The 24,257-nt window shown below is 38.5% G+C and overlaps 1 protein-coding gene across 2 annotated transcripts; it reads right to left on the bottom strand.

Annotated features, from left to right (window-relative positions):
* Positions 1–416: 416 nt before the first annotated feature.
* Positions 417–23,857, bottom strand: RB195_008881 (uncharacterized protein; the record flags this gene model as incomplete). 2 transcript variants are annotated; one of them, XM_064195607.1, is made up of 20 exons in its annotated part: positions 417–517; positions 657–756; positions 1,767–1,859; positions 3,767–3,871; positions 4,326–4,418; positions 4,565–4,675; positions 4,731–4,785; positions 5,418–5,486; positions 5,619–5,708; positions 5,883–5,980; positions 6,081–6,230; positions 7,561–7,672; positions 8,171–8,338; positions 8,401–8,508; positions 8,684–8,748; positions 11,058–11,175; positions 11,487–11,569; positions 11,651–11,806; positions 13,045–13,178; positions 23,839–23,857. In XM_064195607.1, the coding sequence occupies 20 exons, from the start codon at positions 23,855–23,857 to the stop codon at positions 417–419; spliced, it is 2,028 nt and encodes a 675-aa protein (XP_064046752.1). The 2 variants fall into 2 exon arrangements, with proteins under 2 accessions (XP_064046752.1, XP_064046753.1); XM_064195608.1 differs by lacking the exon at positions 23,839–23,857 and having other exon boundaries at positions 13,045–13,116.
* Positions 23,858–24,257: the final 400 nt, after the last annotated feature.

Genomic DNA, 24,257 nt, shown 5'->3' with positions numbered 1-24,257 from the left:
TCACGGCTATGCCCATGCTAGTTTTAGATTCATTATTAGAGCATCCATACGTATTCGAAGAAAGAAGAAATAAATGATAGGAGAGCAAAATAGCCGCGACAAGGTTTTTCATTGATCGATTGATTTTTTCATCTGGTTTTTATCCTCACATTATCATCATACCGTAATCCGTAGTTGATTTGTTTGAGAGCTATTGCGTTTGATAAGTCACAGGCAGACAGAAGGCAATTTCAAAACGACCCGAGTGAAAAAAAGAGCAATGACTATGTTAGAAGTATCTTCTACTGAAATTCGTGGCGATTTCCCTAACCGTAGGAATAATCACTGTCACTGATCGCTTCAGATCCTTTGCGCATATGAAAGCGTTGATCGGTTGGTAGTGTTGTCAAATCAGAGGATCGTTTTTTTGTCGAGATTCAACACCAATGAATCGATATCCGATACAGCATCACGATCAGCAGGCACATCCAAATTGATATGGTAGCAGTAGCACATGGTTCGTCTAGATCTGGATCACCTAGAAAAATCAGCGTCTTTTTTCCTGTGATACGAGATTTTTTCCCCGCTACTTATGTTTAGCTAAATGACTGCAACGCGACATAGTGCAGAAAGTGTGTGTGAGTAAAAATAGCCGGCAGCAGAAGATGCGAACTTACCTATGTAGTCGTCTGTTTTCTCCTGTATTTTGCATTGTGAACAGAACTCATCACATGATGGACACAGGATCACACCCTCACGTAGCCATCCATCAGTGATCTGGAATACCTCTTTGAGGGATGCAAAAAACGATGATAACCAAGGAAATCAACAAATTACTATTTGCCTTACGGATGCTACAGGAGGTAGCGCTTTACTTTCAGGATCTAACTAGTACCAAATGAAGCCATAAAAAGTTACTGGCGTTAATCAATCCGCTTACGGATGCGCCAACGCGTTTTACTGGAATTCGTAATCGTTGAGGTTCAGGAACGCGTGTTGGCCTATACAATGACCAGTGGGGGCCAGCCGATGATCAAGTCAGAGTTTTTATCCTCCAAGCAAGTCTGACCTATTTATGGACCCCGGAGGGATGAAAGGCTTGGTTTGCACTAGGGCAGTTTCGAACCCTCGACCGTGTGGCTACAACGGACTTCTAACCGACTGCGCCACACCATCCGCTACCCAACGAATCTGGGGTGGTGGGGTTTTAGGTGAGTTATGCCTACACGGAGTCGTAGATTATGGAAAGAAGGGTGATTCCGTCTATTTCTTCCTAATTACCGTAAAAAACGGCTAGGAAGATACGACTTCGGGCGTTCGGGCGCGCTATTTTCTACAACGAGTTTAACTGGAGCGCGCTAGCCTTGTGCACGCGCCGCATCTTCCTGGCGGTTTTTTACGGCAGTAAGGAAGAAATGCACGAAATCGCCCTCCTCTACATAATCTACGACCCCGTATAAGAATTCTGCACCTGAAATGCGCACCACCCCAGATTCGTGGGGTGATGCCTTTGAAGAAGCTATACACCGATCTTACTATGCAGCAAGTTATCGTCAGAGATGTCTTCTAGTGCTTTGACTACTAATTTATCATTAAGGATAACGTTTACGTTTTATTTTTCTGCTTTATGATGAATCGAGTGTCGGCTGCAAGTGCAGACAATACTGGAAAAAAAACCGCACACAACGCGATTACGCGCCGCATACAACATGAAACCTTTAGGTGAAAGTGAAGGAATAACTTGTGTTCCACGAAAAAAAAAATCCCCTAGAAATCTAAAAACTCACCCTTTTGATATGAACATATTGACCTTCGAAATAACATGGATATAGTGGTGAATCGTGCACAGAAATAAACAAAGTACCATTTTGGCAAACGTGCTGAAAATTAAGGAAAAAAGTTTTTCAGAATTTAGAAAAAAAAAACAGAAAGAACAATTACATGCATTAATCTTCACTAACGAAAAAAGCGAAACGTCGCAGGAAAGTTCTCTTTTTTCGGCACTGGTTTTCACTTTTACGATGCACTTTCGCTTATTAGGGCGACCGTCCATGAACTGGAACTTTATTCTTCGTTCGTCACTCTCACTAACCCAGACTTTTCTGAGTTTTACGGTGGAATGCGCACCCATTTCGTCAACGCACTTCTGCTAGATTTGCACGCGAAAAGAATAATTCATTCAATTATATGTGAATGTATTACTAGAATTGCCATTAATTCCATTACGGTTATTTAAAATTCGTTATAGATTTTTTTGTCCGGCATCAAAAAAATTTTCTGACATTTTATTTGAAAATGATTGTGAAAGAAAGGGAATAAAACGTTTATAGAGTTCTTCTTCTGGTAATATTCATACCAAAACTCTTCTACTTAAAGGCATCACCCCACGAATCTGAGGTGGTGCAGATTTCAGGTGGAATATTCGTATACGGGATGGGAGACTACGGAGAGGGAGGTGATTCCGCCCATTTCTTGCTAATTGCCGTAAAAAACGGCCCGGAAGATGCGGCGCCGCACAAGACTGGCGCGCTCCAATCGAACCTCTTGTACAAAATGGTGCGCCAAAACGAATGAAGCCGTATCTTCCGGGCTGTTTTTTACGGTAATTAGGAAGAAATGGACGGAATCACCCTCCTCTCCGTAGTCTCCCATCCTGTATACGAATACTCCACGTGAAATCTGCACCACCTCAGATTCGTGGGGTGATGCCTTTAAACACTAGTTATAGATCTCGCTGTTAAATGCACTATTCGGGATGACAAATGTTAAGCGGTCAATTCGTCTTAACGATAATAACTAATTAACGCCTTTACGTCTGTATTTCACCACCATCAACCTTTTCGGTACACCGGTGGTGCTGCTCTTACTGAAAGCAGAATAAAAAGCAGCGTACCACGAATCTGAGGTGGTGAGCGAATCCGCGGGAAAAGCTAGAGAAGTAGTCATGTATTACAGGATCCGAGGTGGTTCCACTCATCTCTCCCTAATTGTCGTAAGAAACGGAGTGCAAGACAACACTTTTTTAAAACAAGATTCTAGCTGTGATTGCTTTTTGTTGAAACGCGCCACCTTTGCGCAGGCGCGGCATCCTCGTGCGAGCGGTCGAAAATCAATAAGGTGTCCTCAACAGCCTATTCTACTAAAACCAATGAATACCTGCACATAGAGGCACGTATTCATAACGTGTCTCATTGGAGCTTAAGGGGTTTTTACGGTGACCAGGGAGAGATGAGCGGAACCACCCCTGATCAAGCAATTCACAACCCCACATCCAGCTTTTCCCGCGAATTCCCTCGCCAGGTCAGATTCGTTGTATGCTTCCTTTAAAGGAGCAGACTAACACCATTGACTTTTTTTTTTCAAAATCCCGTCACTGCAAATTTTACGTAACCTTTCAAACATCTACACATGATTCTCTCCTTTTCAGGAGTAACTATACAAAATACGGCAAAAATGCTCATGTTCACTCCTCATTTGCGAAATTTGTGGAAAGAATACTTTGCCAGCGATTCACGCGATTTTTTCTCTTGATGAGAACTATGAACGCTAGTTATTAAATATGAATGAGCCTTTGAACTTATAAATGAAAACGTCCAATACAAAAGGTACACAACGGAATCGAACTATCGAAAAGAAAAATCTGGATTTTTCCGACAAACCGCTATAACTACTTGTTTCAAGACATGGTAGATAATAAAACAACAACAAGGAGCGAAACCACTAATTTCTCACGAAACTCTCCGCAAAGAAAAATTGAGAATTGAAAAGTTTCAAAAACAAATTTTACCTCATAACAACCAGCCATGTAGTGAGACAGCGATCTTATTCGGCCACATTTTCGTTCTCTCCATGGTTTCTTGAAATCAAGGCAACGCGACGAGGATCCGTATACCTAGATCATGAACCAGAGTTAAATCCAGTATCTTATAGGGAAGAAAAACAATTATTTTTTTTTCCTTTGTAACTATGTAATATATACAATAATACGTGCGTAATAATACTTTAATAATGGTACGTAATAATACTAGGCTGTGTTGTTTTGCTTCCACGATTCAACGTTACGGACCAACAGGATCTCATAATTTGTAGGTTAAATGCTATCCATAACTCTTTCTTAGTAATAATCGTAATTTTAAGCAATAAATAGTTTGAAACAAAAAATATATGCATTAAAATAGAATTATAAAATTATAGAAAGAAATTATATATGTTGAAATTAAAAATTTGTTAACAATTTGTCAAATTGTTGTTTGAAGAAATTGTCGTGGTTGTTTGAAGAAATTTGTTAAAAGTAAAATTATATATGTTGAAAGTACATGAATTGGGCATTTAGTAAGCCAACAAACCTCTAGAATATCTTCCCCTTCTTGATTATTCCCCTCCAGTTCGCAACGGGAATCACGTCGTATCGTAGTGTTAGGCAATTTCCATTCGAATTCCTGAAAGGAACACGTCATACATTCCTGAGAATTTGTGCGGGTGAGATGACAAAAACACTGTACTAGTATCAAATTGCACTTTTCTATCGAAGAAAAAAAAAACAGCGCAAAAATATGTAAAATCTATAATCTGCGGCTAACACCACCTGACTGTAAGGACAGAAATCGGCAAGCTCTACAGAACCTCCATAGTGTTTTGTACCATCTTTTGAAACTCCATCAATTTTAGCGAAATTTCGAAATTGAATTGGTAGCTCCTAAATTATGTACAATTAAACTAAGTTATCGTTCATTCTTCTCTTCAAGACCCACCTTTCGATATGGTACGAGGTTACAAAGTGCTAACGAATCACGCTGGGAAGTGCATCTGAAATAGTGTACTATATAGTATATAGATTCTGGGATTACAGTCACCTGGCTTGTGGTAGAATTGCGTAGGCGGTTGCTCTCGCGATGGGACCTTCGCTAAATTTAATCGCGCCGCAGAGTTGAGCGAAGATCCAACCACACCATTTAGGATGGAGAGGTGTACACAAATGCACTTAGCAAAGTTGTTTTGAACCGACTACTGTGTGTGTGCTGAGAATTTAATCGATCGATCCCGGAATATATGTAGGCCCCAGAACTCATAGTACAGTCAAAGCGACATGAAGCACAACGTAGTTGCGCAAGCGGTAGCGTAGCGGTTAGGATCCGCTGAATACTCCTTCTAACACCGTTGATTGTTGCAGTTCGCGATGGTCCCACCTCAATTCCAACCGCTATCTCCACCGCGCCGGTCCAAACGCAGCCGCTTACACAACTGCTGCGCGCTTTATGTCGTTTTGACCCGACTGTATGATTGTTTGGTACTGCCGCAACGCGTGTTAAATCGGAGCAGGGCAGAGGAATTTTGTGCTGGGGAACGAATGTGAGGATCTGTTGCGGTCGCACAAGGAAACGTAAGAGCTAGTGGATGTAGACAGTTTCTAGGATATTTTTAATATTTTGTGCTCTTACCTCGTTACAGCTAACGACTTCTTTCCGTCATGCTTGATCTCATTGCAAAATGGTGCCGGCAGCTCTCCTCTGTAAGTGGTCAATATTTCATTTCTAGAAACCTGTGAAGAATTTGGGTTTTCTTAAAAGTGAAATATAGTAAATTAGGGAACATTAACAACTCATAGTGTTGGAATTAGTCAAAATTATACGACGACTAACTTCTCAATCTTGTTGTTGATCCACTCTCCACAACTCTTCCTGACGAAATCACATCCCAGCTTTCGACCCCAGTAGAGTTCTTCTGCGCTCCTAAAGTTCTTTTTCTTTCTCTCAACAGTCATTGTATTTCATGGGGAAGATTTCAACTTATATCTTTTGACTTGTAGACCATATTAGGCAGACAATTCAGGAGACAGGTACAGTCTTAGAGGTTCATTAAAGCTCAAAACTTAAAAAAAAAATAGAGAAGGAATTTGAACGTACTCATAGTTTGGTTTATACCACCCGCTATCCTCCAGAAGAGCCAATGTCAGCCGAGAATAAACTGGATTCTGTGTATGCGTGCCGGTCATCGCTTCGTTCTGAGAAAAAAAAAACATCTTTGGAAAGTGATGTGACCATTTTCCATGGAGAGAGAACGACCGTGATGGTAAATTTTTATTTTATCACTAGAAGGCCTACCTCAAATACACGTTTTTCCCAATGTGTAAGCGCGGTTCCGTCACCACCCTGGTTTTCAAGTTCAGCTCCTTCCAATATGTCACAAGCGAAATGTTGACGAGCTTCTTCACGAACACGTGGTGTAACCATCATATGAACAGGATGAACAACCTAAATGTAAGAAATTTCCGAGGATAATCGTTAACGATGCAACTAATTACGGGCAATAAACAGCAAACGCTCTACCATCGCTACTTTGGAAAAGGTTTTGGTGCTCATTTGAGTTGTATTAGTTGGATTACAAACGCTGAGCGACAACGGAGTGGTTCACGTTCTGTCATGTGTTGCATCGTTGCGTAGACGGATCATACAAGACAGTTTCACAAGTCTTTCACGGGATTACTAGGGGGAATTGAGCGTCATCATGCTCATATTTGTGAACTACACTCCTATCCTTATTTTTTCATGGATAAATCCTAAAATTGGTCTTATTTGTTCAGTGATAAGCGCTGCCATTGCGTGTACTGGGTTAAGATGCCAATGAATCACTGATTGCATGTGGATAGAAATGCGAGATTACCGCCGCAGGACGTATTCGAATTTATTTATTTATTCATCCATTTATTTAAAAACACCCATAGGTTTGCCACAAAACAGAACAAGGAACAGTAAAGGTCACTAGAATCTCTACAAAGTTTCAGCTTCATACGGAGACGTTGGACCTTCACTACCAATTGTGTGATGGGTTGACAGTTCATTCTCCTGCTACAGAAAGTGAGAAATGCTCAAGCGAGATCCTTTTTCCAAACACAGGATTTTACAGTGGACAAAGGGTTACCGAAGTTTTTTGTGACCAATTTCGAGTTATCCGTAGCAAAATTATGATAAAAATTCCAAAGGAGAGATTTGACGCGATTGTGAAAGGTTCAGATAGTTTCGTTCTGGAGTCACAGGCCGGTTGCCACGCCTACTGCATCTATTGAAGATCACAATTTTCTTCTACTATATCTCCTGTACTCTACATTTCTGGTGCTGTTTGCGAAGCTTGTGCTTACAAGTTGTGTTTACAAGTTTCTGTTAGAAAATAAATGTTAATTTATTTCTTTTCGAGTATTATCATTATTTCATAAAGGCGTAAGTAGTGAGCTTTGTACTTGTTTTATGTTAACTGTACCGCTGGATTTCTATGTTTTTAAAAAAGTGGAAGTGAGAATTTTCCTAAAAGCGACCATGTCTAGTAATTGTAGCCGCTAGAAACCTAGGCAATTTGCGCCAAACTGAAGTGAATGTAAAAAAAAAATTAAGTATTGCACTTAATAAGAATCTAAAGACACTATAAATCCACTTAGTATATCGAATTTCCAGGATTAACTGACGTATTTTAATCATATCAGACTTTTGATTTTCCATAAAGATTTTTAAGATTTTTACGGATCCGAATGCGTGCATACATTCCTCCGTACTAGGCTAGAAAGTGATTTCTGACCAACCGACAACGAACCTTCCCTTCTCCCGTCCACCAATCTTCTCGAAGTATCGTAGAAATGGTTGAACGATCCCATTCGTAATAACCGAGTTCCTTGTTCAACGAGATCGGCTTCCCGTAACGATTCCTTAAAGTTTACTTTCAACTTGACGCTTGATTTAATTTTGATTTAATTCAATTTGAAAAAAAAATCGATTTTGTTGTTTCTGTTGACAATGATATTAATCTTCGGATTAAGAATAGAGGAGAAAAAAATCTATAAGTAAAAAAATTAAAATAATAAAAAATAAAAAAATTAAAATAAATAATAAAATTAAATACTGGAAAAAGAATTGTAAGCATTATCGTTCACAGGATTTTCGTGCGACAATGGCGTTGCTGTCGATGTGGGATTGGAGAATATGGAAAAATGTCTTTTAAAATTAATTTCAATTGGTTAAATTAATTTTAAAATTTTAATTAGAAAACACTACTCCGCTATCACTTTCTCATCCGATGAAAAAGTAGAAAACATGCAAGAATATGAAAAAAATAACTTCTTTTAAATCGAATAAATTTAAATAAATTACTAATGATAAATAAATTCGAAATTGAAATAATTTTTCAAAAATGAAATTGCGCTCACCTTCGTGTTCGCGGTTTCCCATTCTCGTCCCGAAAGAACGCGTACAAACCGACGCTGAAACCCAGCGCGTGAAGAATTTCATGTTTTACCGTTGAGAGTAGAATTTCCCGATCGTGACGATGTGTGGACAGCGCGGACGGGCAAAGATTCACGTGTCCAGCCACCGGTCTTCAAAAATTCTCAGTTACAGTTAGATTACTGTAGATCAAAGCAATCAGCGATGGTCGTACCTGTCCAGTTCCGCTTCTTGCTGACAATGTGCTGCGTACGCTAACGTATCCACACTATCGCATCGTTTAGTGGAAATTGCGGTCACGTACAGTATGAAGTCAGCATCTCTTCAAATAAAATCATTTTAGCAGACATTACGTGCCGCCGATGGTAGCTATGTTCACTAGGAGGACCGCAACGCGCCCGCTGCTGTTCGGTGCGTGCTGCGGCTATCCGTGTGGACATATCCACCCTTCGTCCATCCAACATAAGAACAGTTAGACAACAAGTAAATCCACTTACTTCACTCCGCTACCTTTTTCTCCAGTTGTATAGCAGTCGTCAGATGATAGACAATATGAGCACTCCTGAATTTTCACGGATATAGGTCCCAAAAATTTGAAGAATGTGACGAAATGCAAGAAAAAAAAACATTAGAAATTCGTATTATGGATTGAAAATTGAAAAGTTCGACTTTCAATGAACTTCGGAATATGTTGATGTCGTATTGATTTTTAATGAACTGTACACCAGTTTGTTAAATAATTTTGGCTATAATAATTTGGCTATAATAATTGGCTAACGTTTCGAAAGAAAAATCGCCTTCTACAGAGCCTGAAATCGATGATTCATTTCACTTTTATTTATTATGGATAATCAATTTAATATACAAAACGAACAATACCCAGGAAGAAAACAAAAACGATTCTTAAATCTGGATTTTTCGATTTTTATTGAATTCCAGGTCCCATGGATCTTAAAGATCCATTCCGCATCGTAACACCACATTGTACAGATTCAAAGCATGGTGGAGGCATGCAACCGAGTTCTCCACATCGAATTTTTTTCGATCCACGCTCTAAGGTCGCCTTTTGAAAATTTATGCTTATATTCACTAACGGACATAAGCTCACTCCCTGGGAAAAACGTATCTCAGTGGTATCTCAGTGCTTTTCTTTTATCATCTCGAGAAAAAATAGGCTTCGCTTAGACTGTGACACTACTTTCGTTATTGGACCTACAGTATATGTCATCGTTATATGAGCTTCGATTTTCAATTAAAATCAAAGTTTTTCCGTGTTCAAAACAAATAACAAGTAAACACACAAACAAAACAAAATCATTCCAAAGCGGATACGGTATTCCATGACTGTCACTGCGCAGATCTCGTTCAGCAGCGCTTATTCTCAGATTCTGAGATACAGTTCTCACAGCGTATGCACCGTAATTGCAGAAAAATGTCGTTGCGCTGCACAGAAAATGTCACATTCGTGCCCGGCATCCAACGGAAACTCTCCTAGAAAAAGCGAAGCGAAGTTTTTTGAAGTTTTTGCAGTTTGACATTTCAGCGAACAGCGCCACGGAAGCTACAGTTTTCGTTTTCGCATCCGTAATGACTCCACTGTCAGTTCTTTGACGTGCATTTTCCCATCATCTTTTGGATGTATCCAGAAAACACGCACTTAGTGACCCCAATTTCAACCGTTGAAATTGCGATGAATCTCTTATGACTATGCAGCCTCTTTACGGACGGTTCCGAATTAAAATGTGAGAGCGTTGCTGGAAATTTTTACACACACCCATATGTGTGTCTTTGTCCGAACGAAAAAAGTTCAAGGAACTATAACCAAAAGAACAATTCAGATCGCCGTAGCATAGGATTCCTTCGTTAGGTCTGAATTCGTATCCGATTCTCGACCCCGTAAAGAACCCCAGTCCCCGTCCTTGGATAAGAGAAAACCACAAAATTACCTTATGAGCGAGGTTTTCTTTCTGATTCTGCATGACTTGGTGAGACCATATTTCTCAGAGAAAACTTATAAAATGATCAATTCATCGTTTTCTCGTCTCGGAGTGAAAGTGCGATCGAGAACGATGGGAAGGAAATTAATTGCTGTGACCTATTCAACTCGCAGCGGTGCACCCGGTGACCAAATGTCTATGATTTCGGGGGGAAAAAACCGGATTTTTCGAAATTTTTCAATGATCAAGTTGGCACTGAATAATGCGCTTTCTCCTATCCTCACTTTTCGGGGAATAAGAAAAAAACTCAAAGGAAAAGGGACGACCTTTTTTTTAGCGACGACACCGTTATGCCATATATGTCCGGAGATGAACATGGTCCTCCGGAAAATAAGCTTATGGTAGACGTTATAATCTCTATAATTTCGAGAAAAAACTGGATTTTTCGAGATTTTCGATGATCACGTTCGTTACGGTATTGTGCAACCTCCTGTACTCACTTTCCGGGAAATGAGAAAAAAACGAACGCAAGGGAAAAAGGACGAGAATCCTTTCAAATCCTCTTCTTTTTTTTTTCGCGACAAAACCGTTATACCGTATACCTCTGCGGATGAATATAGTCTTCCGGAAAACAAGGTTATGGTAGACGGGGCATCCATCGTAATCGTATTTCGAATGCGAATTGTTGTGTTTTATGCAAAATCATCAATTTAAGCGAGTTCTAATCGTCTTAGTAGAGCAGAACCAGAAAGAAAATTGTTGTTGGAACCACTAGTGATGAACTGCTGCATGTTTGTCACGACAATTACACTTAGCGTGCCATGTAAATGATAAATTATAACATTTATGAAAATTGTAAATCAAGTAACTCTAATAAAATTCATAATAGTAAATGTTGAAGCAAGGACAATTGAATCAAATGTGAAATTCTCACCAATAAATGTTCCGGTGGTATGACAGCGTCACCGCACGTGGTCATCTCTCTGCAACCTCGATCGCATGCCACCGATTTCTTCTCGTTTCGAAAGTAATAGTAGGATGAGATGCATTTCCTGGAAATACACGGGTCCCATATTAATTAATTAATGTTAATTATTGACTCGAAACAAGAATGATTACGGGTGGTCGGATCAAAGCGACAAGAAGCTCGGTACAGTTGCGTAAACGGTTGCGTTCGAAGCGGTACGGCGGATATGCAGCGGTTGGAATCTAGAGGGACCTTTGCTGACATAGTTCCTCGCTGCAATCCGCCACGGTCCCACCTGGATTCTAACCGATATCTTCCCGCTTCGCGCCGCTTCGAGCGCAACCGCTTACGCAACCGCAGCGAGCTTCATTTCGTTTTCACCCTAACCATACATACCTTCGCAACCGGATTGGTGCATCAGCGCGTGCGACTCGCAACACATTCTCCCAATAACCAGCTGCTTCTGGCAATAGGGAACTCTAAAATTACAGGAGAAAAGAAAACAACTACGGGTTAAATTTCCCATTAAAACTGGTGGAATGTGTAGGCATAGAACTCACATTTACAAATAATTGTTTTTCAGCTGGGAGTGCAAGAACGGAATCGTCATAGTGTAAGTACACACGTAACGCTTCGTAAACTTTCTCGGTGGTGGATCGTCGGAAACGATTCGTTTCAATGGGGACTTCAAGTAGAACGTCTTCCACACGTGGACTCTAGAAAATATATTTGAAGTATGCTCAATTCGTCATCTATTCCAGTAATTTTTTTCTTATATGTTATTGGATTTTTGGGAAATGTACTTTGAGGGGGGAACATTCGATGAAAAAATAAAATCGTTCTTTTTAGATATTTGCTCTACATTATATATTAATTATTATCATATTTATTTATTTCTAATTATTTACTGATATGTCACCTCTTAATGTCTTACTCGGATCAAAATGATGAGAAGTTTGGTGCCGCTGCGTAGGTGGCTGTGCCAGGAACGATGCGGTTTATCGTAGGCGGTTAGAATCGAGTTGGGACCTTCACCAGCTCCACTCTGCTTCGCTCTGCTTCTACCGATGCTCCTACCACGATTGTAATCGCTGGCCGCATGGCTGCACCGCACCACTTCAAGCGCATCCGCTTACGCACGAGCACCACAAGTTTCAAGTCGTTTCGACCCGACTATATCAACAAAGCGGAATTCCGGGGATGAAAAAAGAATGGTGTTCATGTTTTCTCTAAAGATATAATCGGTTATTTGTAGGGTGTACTAGCATTTATTAAGGATGTAAACATGTAAACTGCCTGTAAACAAACGATATATATATAGTAGAGTCAAAACGACACGTGAAGCACAGTACAGTTGCGTAAGCGGTTGCGCTCGATGCGGCGCGGTGGAGCGTAGCGGTTAGGATCGAGTTGGGACCATTGCCAGCACCATTCCTTGCTGCAATTCGTGATGGTCCCACCCCGACTCCAATCGCGACCTCCGCCTCAAGTGCAACTGCCTGCGCAACTGCACTGTGCTTCATGTCGTTTTGACTCGACTAAACCATTGAAGGATGAAGGTAGCCCCCCCTTCCTCCTGTTCGCTTCTCTGCTACGATCTGGGTCCCATCATGGGAGAATATATAGGAGAGATGAATATATAAGAAATAAATAAATAAATATAAGACATAAATATAGGAGACCTCCAAGAGTTGTAAAATCATTTCTATGAATGGGAATTTCCAAGGGACATTTCCGAGTCAACCCTGTGATGTGCTAATCGGCAAGCTTCTGTAATCCGATATGCAACATCGAGCCACTCTAAATATGTTTGCCAAAAGACTCGTCTTTGCATAAATCCCAAACACTCCGGCGCGGACACGCACTCAATGACCGTGTCGACCGACCACAGTCCTCGTCACAAACACAACATCGCCCGCCGCTACATTGAAACCGTCACTACCACCGGACTCACCTTATATGAACATGGTGAAGCAACGGACCATTGATCGCTGAACGTAAAAATATAGAAGAGAATAAATAGCATCCGTGCTCTCGTCGCCATCAAATGGTCACCAATCCATTTGTGTGCTTGGCGACCCGTAAGACCTGTAAGTAAGTAGTCGAATTGAGTTGATTCTACCGTAATTACATCAAAATCACGTGACGAAAACCGGAAAAAGAAACGCGGACGAAAAACATCTCAACACGACCGATTCGCATGACAATGCATGTTTTCTTTTTTCTCGGGGACTATTTCCATACGAGACCAAGGCGAAGAGTTCCGGCCTCATCTCTTCGTTTTAATACTACTGTATATAGTGGAAGTACGTAAAGTGTGTATGCTAGAGCTTCTCTACCCTGTTAATCCTCGTAGTACGCTCTGAATCGCGCGCACGCGCTGCCGTACGCGATCAGCGCATCGATTAACGGCTCTGCGCACGCTGTCTTATTCGCCGCGGGACCACAACAATGAAAAGGAAACTCTGTGAAGGAAACTCTAAATATCGCCAGCCGAAAATGGCTTGAAATCTGTCACTTTTTTTTTTGCTCTAACTCTTCTTTTTTCAGTTACAATAATCGTGAAACGAAATTATATGAGACTTTATATATTTTTTATGGTTTCCATGAGCAAAGTCAAAATCCCCAGTCTCGTATTTCTGTACCAGATTTAAACAGCAACAATACAACAGATGTACTGTAATCGCAGCACAGAACTGCATTGCGGCTACAGTACAAGTTGATTGCTATCTTCATGATGCGCACCCTTAGTGGTTCCACTCATGTGAAATTTGATTTAAAAAAAAATTAAGAACCCGTGTACGAGTAATGTCACAATGCAAAAACAATATTGACGACAAAAACTTTAAAGAGAGAAAATTTGCTCGCGAAAGCTAAAGAAAATGTGATGGAGACGCAAAAACAGTCAAGAAAGGAGCATTTCCAGGAGATCCACGTAAACGACGAGGTTTGCTATCAGCGGAGTTAGAAATACGCGTTCAAAACTGTTGGGATTCTTCAAAATGTCCATGAGAAAGTGATTGTGGAAGAACCAGGATCCACTATTAAAGATACAGCAAAAACAAGATCGGTTAAAGCGTATTTTGAAAGTTTCAAAGAAAAAAATCGTCTTCGATAAACTTCTTATCGCATAGAAGCATCGAAATCGAATAGAAATCGCATTAATATTCCAGCGAAAAAAAAAACACGCACTAGCGAAGTTAATTTTACAATTTTAAGAAAAATTTTTTCATCACAAAATAAGCCAAAAATAAAGTAAAATAATGAACAAGATGAATTGTACAAACTTTACTATCTTTTTTTTTTACTTAATTCATCTACATCCCTATATCCACGCATTTTTCCCCTGCATTTTTTATAGCTGAAATTAGAGTTATCAATTGAAACATAACAATTGGTGATAAGGTGTTCCTGTTGTCGATTAAAATGCACTAATGCGCCTAAGGTGCAAACACCTTAAGGATTAACTGAGGAAAAAAATAAGTTTGTGTAATATTTTTATATTAAACTATTATCTATCTCAATTATGTGATTTTCTATTCACTATCATCATTGAAATAAAATTAATGAGGATAAAATAGAACAATAAAAAAATGGAGATAAACTAGAAGTAAAAGTACGCAATTCTTGCGGAATTTCAAAAGAATTCACAAATTAAAGGAGAAAAATTAAAAAACAACAAAAGAGAAATTTTACACTCATTGATTTCCAAAAAAAACATGGCTTTTTTGAAATTAATAGCAAAGAACCGTTATAATGACTCAAGGAATCGAATAGAATGTTCTTTTTTTTAAGTTGAATATTCAAAAAATTAGTCATATGGATCCAAAGGTAGGTGTGTGCGCTTGTGGATCTTAGAGTGCCACGTACAACCTGTTGTTATTCCCATGTTCCCATTCCCATTACAGAGGGAACAACGTGCGTCTGAAAGTAGTACGACCGTAGAAATAAGCAAGATCGTTGTAAACAACAGAAGAGTATCAGACTGCTTTCTCACATCGTAATTTTGGAAGGAAGGAAATCAAGTAAACAAATAATAAGCAACGTAGGTAACAGTAGTAAACCGATAAAATGCTCTGCGTGATAAAAAAAAAGAAAATAAAAATAAGACAGAATAAGATAATTAAAAAAAAGAAAACTGTCTATTTGCAGAAACTAAGACGAGGCCTACTTAATTTACAGTGATATTCGTGCTTCAAACAAATGTTTTCCGAATATTATTGTTTTTGTTTCCGTTTTCAGCGGAATGGAGGTTTTTTTGGTATTAGCAATGATTTTTATGCATGTCAAGTAATAATTTTCATTAATTTGAAAAAGACAACCATATTTTAGCCTATTTGCTGTTTAGCACAGGCACCATTGGTCAACCAAACCAGTAAAAGTGAAGAGAAAAAAAAGGCTTGTTAGAGAGCTTGATAAGACGATGTATTGAGGAAATATAGAGCACGAATACAGAGTCCCATAAAAAGAATCCGATAGAAAAATCATCAACTAAGAGAGAAATCGAAGGCAATTTTATTCAATCGATATCTTACCATTTCAACATAAACAACGACACCTGTCAGTCTGATTTATGCAAATGCACCACATATCTAAAATTATCGGTTCGACTGTAGACTAACGATAACTTTTCAACGATAACAGACACAAGACATCAGAAATTACTTTTAATTGTTTGGAAAAATGATAGAAATTAAATAAATGAGTGCAAAAAATAAAAATAGTATAATAAAAATGAATTTAAAAAATATAAAACAATAAATGAATAATAATATATAAATAATAGAATTAATAAATAATAAATAGCATATAAAAATATAGAACAATAAATGAATAATAATATGTAGTAAAAATTATTAACGAAAACAAGTTCACAATAAAAAAAGTAGAAAACTACCCAAAACAACAAAATAGTTGTAGGAAAAGGAATTTTCCAGCAATTTAAGAGCTTACTGCATGAGTTCACAACTATAAATACGAAAATAAGAGCACCATGGCTTTGAAGGAAATGAATAAAGTGTGAATGTACCGTAAACAACTACAAAACAACAACTACAACAACTTTGTGCATTTACGTACATGTTATTGTCGTTTTTTTTTTCCACCACACAACACGTGCCGACGTCATCAAACAAATACTGTGTGTGCAAATACGATCGCACCTAATTCACGGTATTGAGAGTAAGAGTGAAATGAGTACACTCACCAATTGTGGTGGTGGTGGTGGTGGTGGCGATGGTGGTGGTGGCGATGGTGGTGGTGGAGATGGTGGTAGTGGTGGTCACAGAAATTTCTCTCAATTGCTCTACGACTGAATGGGAAAAAGACGAGGAGGCGGTCACACGGACAGAAAAGATGTGGCCTTTAAAAACCGACCAACGCAACGGTAAAATCACCGCCTCCTTACCCCGCCCGCCCACTCATTTCTTCAGGAACTTTAGGAACTGGTGCGCGTTTGACTGTCAGCGATGATAAATCAACAAAAATAATAAATAGCAAATAAATAGTGATAAAAATGAACAGTAAACAAAAAATTATTATTAATTATTAGTAATTGATGAAAGAAACGTTACGCGAAGATAACGAAGTACTTTCCTGTACATGTGGGTGTTATCATACGAAAAAAAAACCTACACTGGCACGCTGACAAAATAATACTTAACACCTTTTCGAACTATTCTTCCTTTTCCCGTATTTTTATCTTTTTTGGGAAATAGTGTGGAAATTAGCCATATGACAGGTTCCTCGTACTTTCGTTAGAAGATTAGTGGGGAAAAATGCCGATTTCCTGCTTAGTTGGAGGAAAAAACCACATATTAGAGGATTATCCACGGATATAACACGCGTTTACCGTGTTTTAAAGGCATCACCCCCGAATCCACGAGATGGTACGGATTTCAGGTGGAGTATTCGTATACGAGATCGTAGATTATGGAGAGGTGGGTGATTCCGTCCGTTTCTTCCTAATTGGCGTAATAAAAAGCGGCCCGGAAGATGCGTGCACAAGGCTGGCGCGCTCTAGTCGAACTCGTTGTGGAAAATGGCGCGCCGGATCGCTCCAAACCTTATCGTCGGGGCCGCTTTTTTACGTCAATTCGTCAAGAAATTGGACGGAATCACCCCCCTCTCCATAGTCTCCCATCCCGTATACGAATACTCCACCTGAAATCCGTACCATCTCAGATTCGTGGGGTGATGCCTTTAAGAAAAAAAAAAGACTACCCACGACAGAAAAAAAATTCCATATTATGACTGCGATTTAAATATATATATATATAAAAGATTATGCGCTTTGTTCTTAACGTTGACGAACACGTGCAGCCTCGTAACGAACATATATGTACGATGTCGCCATGGAATCATTTCTAAGATTTTTTTCTTCTTTCAAAAAGAAAGACGTTCACCTACATTGTATCTATATGACCGAATCAAAACAAAATCGCTTAGTGACGCTTTCTTAATGAAAATCTCTTAGTTTATATAGGAAATAAATGGTTGTGTCATAGCAATTCACATCAAAGCGTCACTTCAAAGCAAAAGAAAGTTTTCTTTGCTGTTTTGCAATTCACGACATTTCTCTTCCAACTGATAAAAATGCTAGAACAATAGCAATAAAGATAAAAGGCTTTCTGGAAAAAAAGCTGCTTTTTTTGCTTAAGGACTGATTTTTACTGAAAAACGGCACGAATTAATGTCAACGATGTTTATCAAAGTGCATAAAGCTTACAGAGATTTGCATAAATTCGCTGCATTTGCTAACGTCACCACTATGCTCGCAAAATCTTTTTTCCAACAACACAAATTTTACAAATAATTCAACCAACTTAAAAAGGACTTTAAAAATAAAAAGTATTTTGCCCATGTTTGACTGCCTTTGAATCTCGACATGTTGAAACGTAGTTTTTAATTCATTTTTTTGAGCTGTAGCCAAGATTGGTTTAATAAGGACGATCAGTACCAATGCTGGCTACAATGGCTCAAGAAAATCAATTTAAAAAGTGTATTGATTTTGAGAGCATAAAATTGAAGAGCAACGTAGTCTGTAATCTCATTTCACTTGGAAAAAAAATTGAAAAAAAAAATTATAAGGCGCATAATACGGGGGAGGGGGGGGGATTAATCTCGTAAATACGCTAAAAGGATTGTATAATAAGACTTGAATTATTCAATAGAGAAATTTGTGATTTAATTGCATTCCCGACGGAAAAGACGACGCGGATGGTGGCGCGATGAATTCAAATGTACATGAATGGTCTTGACGTCGTATAAAAGAAGAGTCGTATGAGTAATCCATTTCTGCTCCAAAAAAGCAACGCAATGCATCAAATATAGCAGTTCACTCAAGGTGAACGGGTTGATAGACGTCTAACTTAGACCTAAACAAAAAAAAATCTGAAAGCTATCCACAAAGATGAGAAATGAGCGCAGCCCCACTTCCCATGTTTATGAATAGATTTTAGAGCTCTTAGCATTGAGCATGGAATTTTTCGTGAATGTCGGGCCGGGATACTTAACATTTTCCCCATTAATCCGAAGTGGAAATTCGATAATAAAGGAAAAACTTGAAAAGATTTTTTCTAGAGAAAACTCTTTGATTCCCAAAGTTTTCGCTATTCTCTTAAGGATTCGTGTTTGCTTCCTCAACCTATAAAAATCTCATAAACTTTAAACAAATCCAATTAAGGAAAGGAATTCTATTTTGTGGAGGGAAAATTAACCGATAACCGAACTCGTAAATTTCATTTTTTAATTATAAGACATTTAATGAAACTGAGAGGATTAGATTATATACTCCACTAATTGAAAGGAAATATTGATTTAAAAAAAAGAAAGAAAAAAGAAAAAGAACATTTTGAACTTGAACAGCTGGAACTGCTATTCATATAGGTTTAAATTGTAGTATAATATAAATATAATAAAATATAATTTTCATATAGGTTCCATGTGTGTTGTCACGCGTAAAGAAAACATAACCAGCGAAGCTATACAGGGGTGCTGATACTTATGTTTACTCGAATGAGGATCGTAATAGTTTATCGATTCGTGCAGAGCAGAGCGCCCAGAGACATCATACATCACTCGCGAGGAGGTCGCGGCGCGGTCATTCGGGACAGAATGAGTGCGATCAACTATAAATGTAGGAGTAGGCGCGTAATTTAAAAAAAAGCCATAAATCACAAAGCACTCTAAGTTTTCGGATTTTTACGGCAAACGATAGTTAGATAAAATTGATTTTATGTTCATATAAGTATGAACTTCGTAGAATAAGGGCACTCTCCGGTCATATAAGGTTAGACTGAAAAGAATACAGCGAAGCAAGCCATGCACTTGTTTAGTCAGTTAATTGTACTACGTAGCGAACCAGTTCTGGATCGTAGTCTATTTTTTTTTTTTGCAAGATCCATAGTACATATGCACGGAAATATACTGTAGAAGTATAATTAACTGGAAAAGACAGGATAAACTCGAAAAATACGAGCAATTATATTTCAAAGAACGACACGACATAACATAGAACGAAGAGAATTTTAACAAAGAAATTTTTGGAGAAATTTCTTTGTTACATTTTTTAAAGAAAAATAGTATAGACGACGTTACTTCCTAGTTTTCGTAATTTTTTTAAGAATCCTTTTTTTCTGCAAAAACGAGGAAGTAATGTCGTGTATGCTCAAGCCAGTTCTTTTTTCTTTTGAAGGGTACGAATGGATAATTTGGTGGACATAGAAAATAAAAATAATTATATAATAATTTGGCGAAGAAAGAAGAGATATTTTCTATTTTCTCGTTCTCATTATTTCTATTTTTTATTATTTCCTTGTATTTCCTTGTGAAACTAATATTAACAATACGGAAGAGGATCATCCGTGTTCACGCTATGGGGTAATCACGTACGTACGTGATATCAAAGGATTACCAAATGAAAAAGGGAAGAAAAACTACCTAAAAACAAAACTGAAAGAGCTAATTCAGATTCAGAAATACTGTCAGTAGGGTCATGCGGTCCGGAGGGGATCGCGTGCGCTCGACCGTTATCCTCGCAAAACATTATTAAAAAGGATAAAGTATAGAGTCAGTGGCGCATCAATCCACTTCGAATGCGTTTCTCTGCTATTTGTTTTCCTGCTTTTTTTTGGATTCTAAGTTTTTGAAACGCGTGTTCGCCTATAAAAAAACATCACGAAAGCATTATTATGTGAAAAGAAAGGATGAAAAAGTACTTAGAAGCAAAATTAAAAGAGCTAATGCAGGAATACTGTCACTAACAATTCTTCTAGATTTTCATTGAAAAGTCTCCTTCTCGAAGTTTTCAATTATGAAATGGTACAAGTCCCATGAAAGAATTGTTCCAGAGATTCGAACGAAACGAACGAAGATTCGCAGACGATCGCGTGCGCTCTGGTCCCATGTCCCATGAAAACTACAAACTCAGTCAGCCACGGTCATCAACTACGGACGCTACGTATTCAGACAACAAATTAGTGTCATTTGAATAAATCGCAATGTAATTATCGGCGTGACATGATTGTGCAGCGTGGAAATTATCGTCACCAATCAGGGACGGCGGCCAATCAAGGCGCGAAGAACATTCCGCCTTGCTCTGCATGTTTCTGGATTTTATGATCATTGCCGATCCTCTTTTTCTCTTCCAAAGATCAAAAAAGAATGTGGTTTGGGAACTAGTGTACTACATATGTGTGTACGAAATACTCTGCGACTACAGTAGCCAAGATTTTCTAAAGGTATGTATGTCCGGTGTCCCATGACGAAAACTTAGAAGATCATGGTTGACCAAAAACTAAACTGAGTAGAAACGATTTCCCATAAGAGATTTTTGTTTTTATGAAGATTTGTGATTTTTTTTAATGAAGACTCCAGGACTTATGCCTATAAGAGAGGATTTCCAGCGTTTTCTCCGAGTAGCGCTCGGTTCAGCGGAGTGTCATCGGCGACGTAATCCGCTTCATACCGGGGAAATCTACGTGTTTTCCGATTAACGTGAACATAAAAATCCATCTGCAGAATGAGAATCTCGAGCAATTTCACATCCATGGATACGTATGAGATTTCCCAGCACCGTACGAAGATTTATAATCCACTACTTCAATTTCGCTACTGGGATTGAAATCGAAAAAAAATTGGTGTTCGAAGAAAGTTAGCGTAAGAATTGTGGATCAAAAGAAATTCTAAATCAATTGAATCTGTCAGTATTAAGAAAAGAAGGGAAAAGAATAGGGAAAAATAGGAAAAATAACGAAAAAAAAAAAGAAAAATGAAGTAGATGATTAGGGAAATTCTCTATTACCGCTATTATTCTATTACTAATTCTATGTCCTAATTTTTTTCTAAAACAAAGATCTTTCCACCGTATCCAATACCCTTCATTGTTTTTCATATTCTTTTTCATTCCGTTTCTTTTTTTCTTTTCATAACTATTATCTGAGTATGCTTCGTTTTGATGCGCCTGGAGTGTAATTAAAGTGGCCAAGGGATGTGTTTCTAGAATTTTCTAGAAACTCCTCCGAATATCACGAAAAAAAAAACGTCTGGCAATTCAATTACACGTCATAGCTCTTTCTTTTTTTTTCCTCTCTTACATCGCAATCCCAGCGAATGACCTTAAAAGCTTTCGCTCATTCATTTCTTTGTCGCGGTGAAGAAGACATCGGAAAATTGAAAACACCGCGAAAACAAAAACAATCCTCCACAGTTCGTTAAAGTAGCAACATTCTGAAGTTTTCGGCGCATTCTCTTCAAGATCCGAGAAAAAAAAAACACCCTTCCTTCACTTTTTACATGAAATAACCTTTCACAGTCAAGGTTGACGAAGATTCCGAGAAATTCTCTCACCGATTCAGAATGACTTAGAGTGGAAAGTGCAAGATGGATGTAATTTTCGTGCTGAACATTGTAAGCGATACTCTCTAACCAAAAAAAAAAGTTTCCAGAAGATTCTCAGAGGCAGGAGGCAGGGACAGCTGCGGAAAAATAGAGCGAGTTAACTTACTTAGAATAGAAAAAAGATAAAATAGGGAGAATTTTTAGTACCGTTATAAATATCATTATTTCGAATAAATCATACATCATTGCGTTAGAGATTAAAAAAAATCACAGATTGTTTTTTATATATTTGAGCATATCGCTCATGATCGGATTTAGAAACAAACAAAAAACACACACATATATTAAATTCATTTTGAAAGAAATTAAAAATCAGGAAAAGTTGCTCTATTTTTGATTTAAACCCAAATAAACACCCTTATATTAAATAAATCATGAAACATCACTTTAACTCAAGCCTAAATAAATACTATCATAGTACTATCATAAATAAATAATGAAACATTCTTCGGAAAAGTGAAGAGTCAAAATATTTGCAGATCTGAGGAAAAAGTCAACAAATAAGCATCAGAGACTATTCGGCGCGAAATTCTCGGCATGTTAAAACTCGGAAAAATGGAAAACTACGAATCGAATTTTCCCGAAAACGTTCCAGAGAGAAAAGCAGCCTAAGTGAATAAAGGATGATGGTTATCGGGGAGTAACATATGGATGAATGGATGGATGGATGGATCTCGACGAGGTATGCGTGAGGCCGTGACAACACGCGTGAGGATCAATAGCTGCGAGCAGTGTTCAAGGACGTGAGGAGCACTTCGGACGAATACTCTCTTATCCAGTGGTGGGTGGGTGCCATGCCGGCCGGCCGGCCTGCCGGCCGTCCGTTCAGTGCCAGATGTGTCTCGTCGTTGATTTAGTGGGGAAAAAATCCTGCAGAAAAATCCTGCAGATCCTCCTAGACACAATCCTGTCCCAATTTTTGCGTTCCAAGATTTTTGTGGATTTAAGGTATTTAGGTGACGACTGACGTGGTCATCCAATGGAGTAGTCGTTGAAGAGCGCGACAATTGCGGACACCACATTTCTAAGCGCTTTAATTCCGGCCAATTTCGGATTTTCACGGATTTGTAAATTCGTACGAGTTCATCGCTCCATTCGCTGATATATTCTATTTTCCTATTCCTGTTTTTTTTTTCGTTTTTTGTTTCTTATTCAATTGACAATAGAACAGTAACCGATACGGTTTTTTAAAGATATCGTTTTAATGATTTTTGATGATGGTTTCAGAGAAGCGTCACGACTTTTGGATATGCTTGGAAAACTTCAAAGAAATTCAGTTCAGTTCAGCACTTTCGCGTATGCCTGGAACCATATCGGAATCGGAAAAGTTTGGAATGGGCTCAAATAGCCAGTAGAATTCCATCCAACGATCAAATTTTCTATGTAGCCCCAATATTTCCCACATATTTGATGAAAATGAAGAATAACTTGTTCAAAGTAACAGAGATGAAATGTCGTCGAAAAACTATCCATAAATCCTGAGAATTGGTTAAGAATTGCAAAAATTCCCGCCGTAGATGTTCTTGTTTATTTGTTTGTATATTTTTATATTTGTTCTTAAAAGGGATTGCTCACTAACATGTCTTATCGATAATACAAGAGTAACTGCAAGTGCAGCAAGGCTGAAACTCGTGCAAATAGCGTTCTGGGAAAAAAAGGTCCCATGAAAATTTTGCGACATTTCACATATGCTTGAAATCAGCATGTCGGAAACGTTCACAATACAGTCAAATAACGGGGGAAGGATTTCAGACGAGAAAAAGGTCGAGGGAAAAGCCGGATCCGGATCTCATGGCGATCCGAATGGTTGCAGACGACACAACTGTTTTGAACAATACAAGCATCTTACCTGTATCGTCTTTTCCCATTCATCACCCTGTCACAGCGTGATGAATGGAAAAAAAGTGCTGGGTCGACAGCGGAGTCAAAAAAAACTAAGCTGTATCGATTCCCACCTCCCTAGGACACCAATTTCTTGCATGAAAAAAAAAGAGAGAAGACAGAGACTACAGTATAGAAGGTACGGCAGCATCATGGGACTTAAGTCATATGAAAATCGTAAAATATTGTAGAACGGTCATCGTATGTAGTTATGGGACGCATCCGAACATTTCCCGGACCTAAACGAATTCAAAGTCCGTAATTTTTTGAAATTCCAAGATGACATCACTATTGTTCCTATTCATTCTAATTCTCTTTCCTTCATCATTTCAATTTCATTCTTCTTCTATTTTGAATGATTTTTCAATCAACCCAATCAATTCTGCA

Source organism: Necator americanus, chromosome III, assembly GCF_031761385.1.
Source record: "Necator americanus strain Aroian chromosome III, whole genome shotgun sequence".
NCBI classification, from domain to species: domain Eukaryota; kingdom Metazoa; phylum Nematoda; class Chromadorea; order Rhabditida; family Ancylostomatidae; genus Necator; species Necator americanus.
The sequence above is the reverse complement of the archived record's forward strand: the minus strand, read 5'-3'. Positions and strand labels throughout refer to the sequence as shown.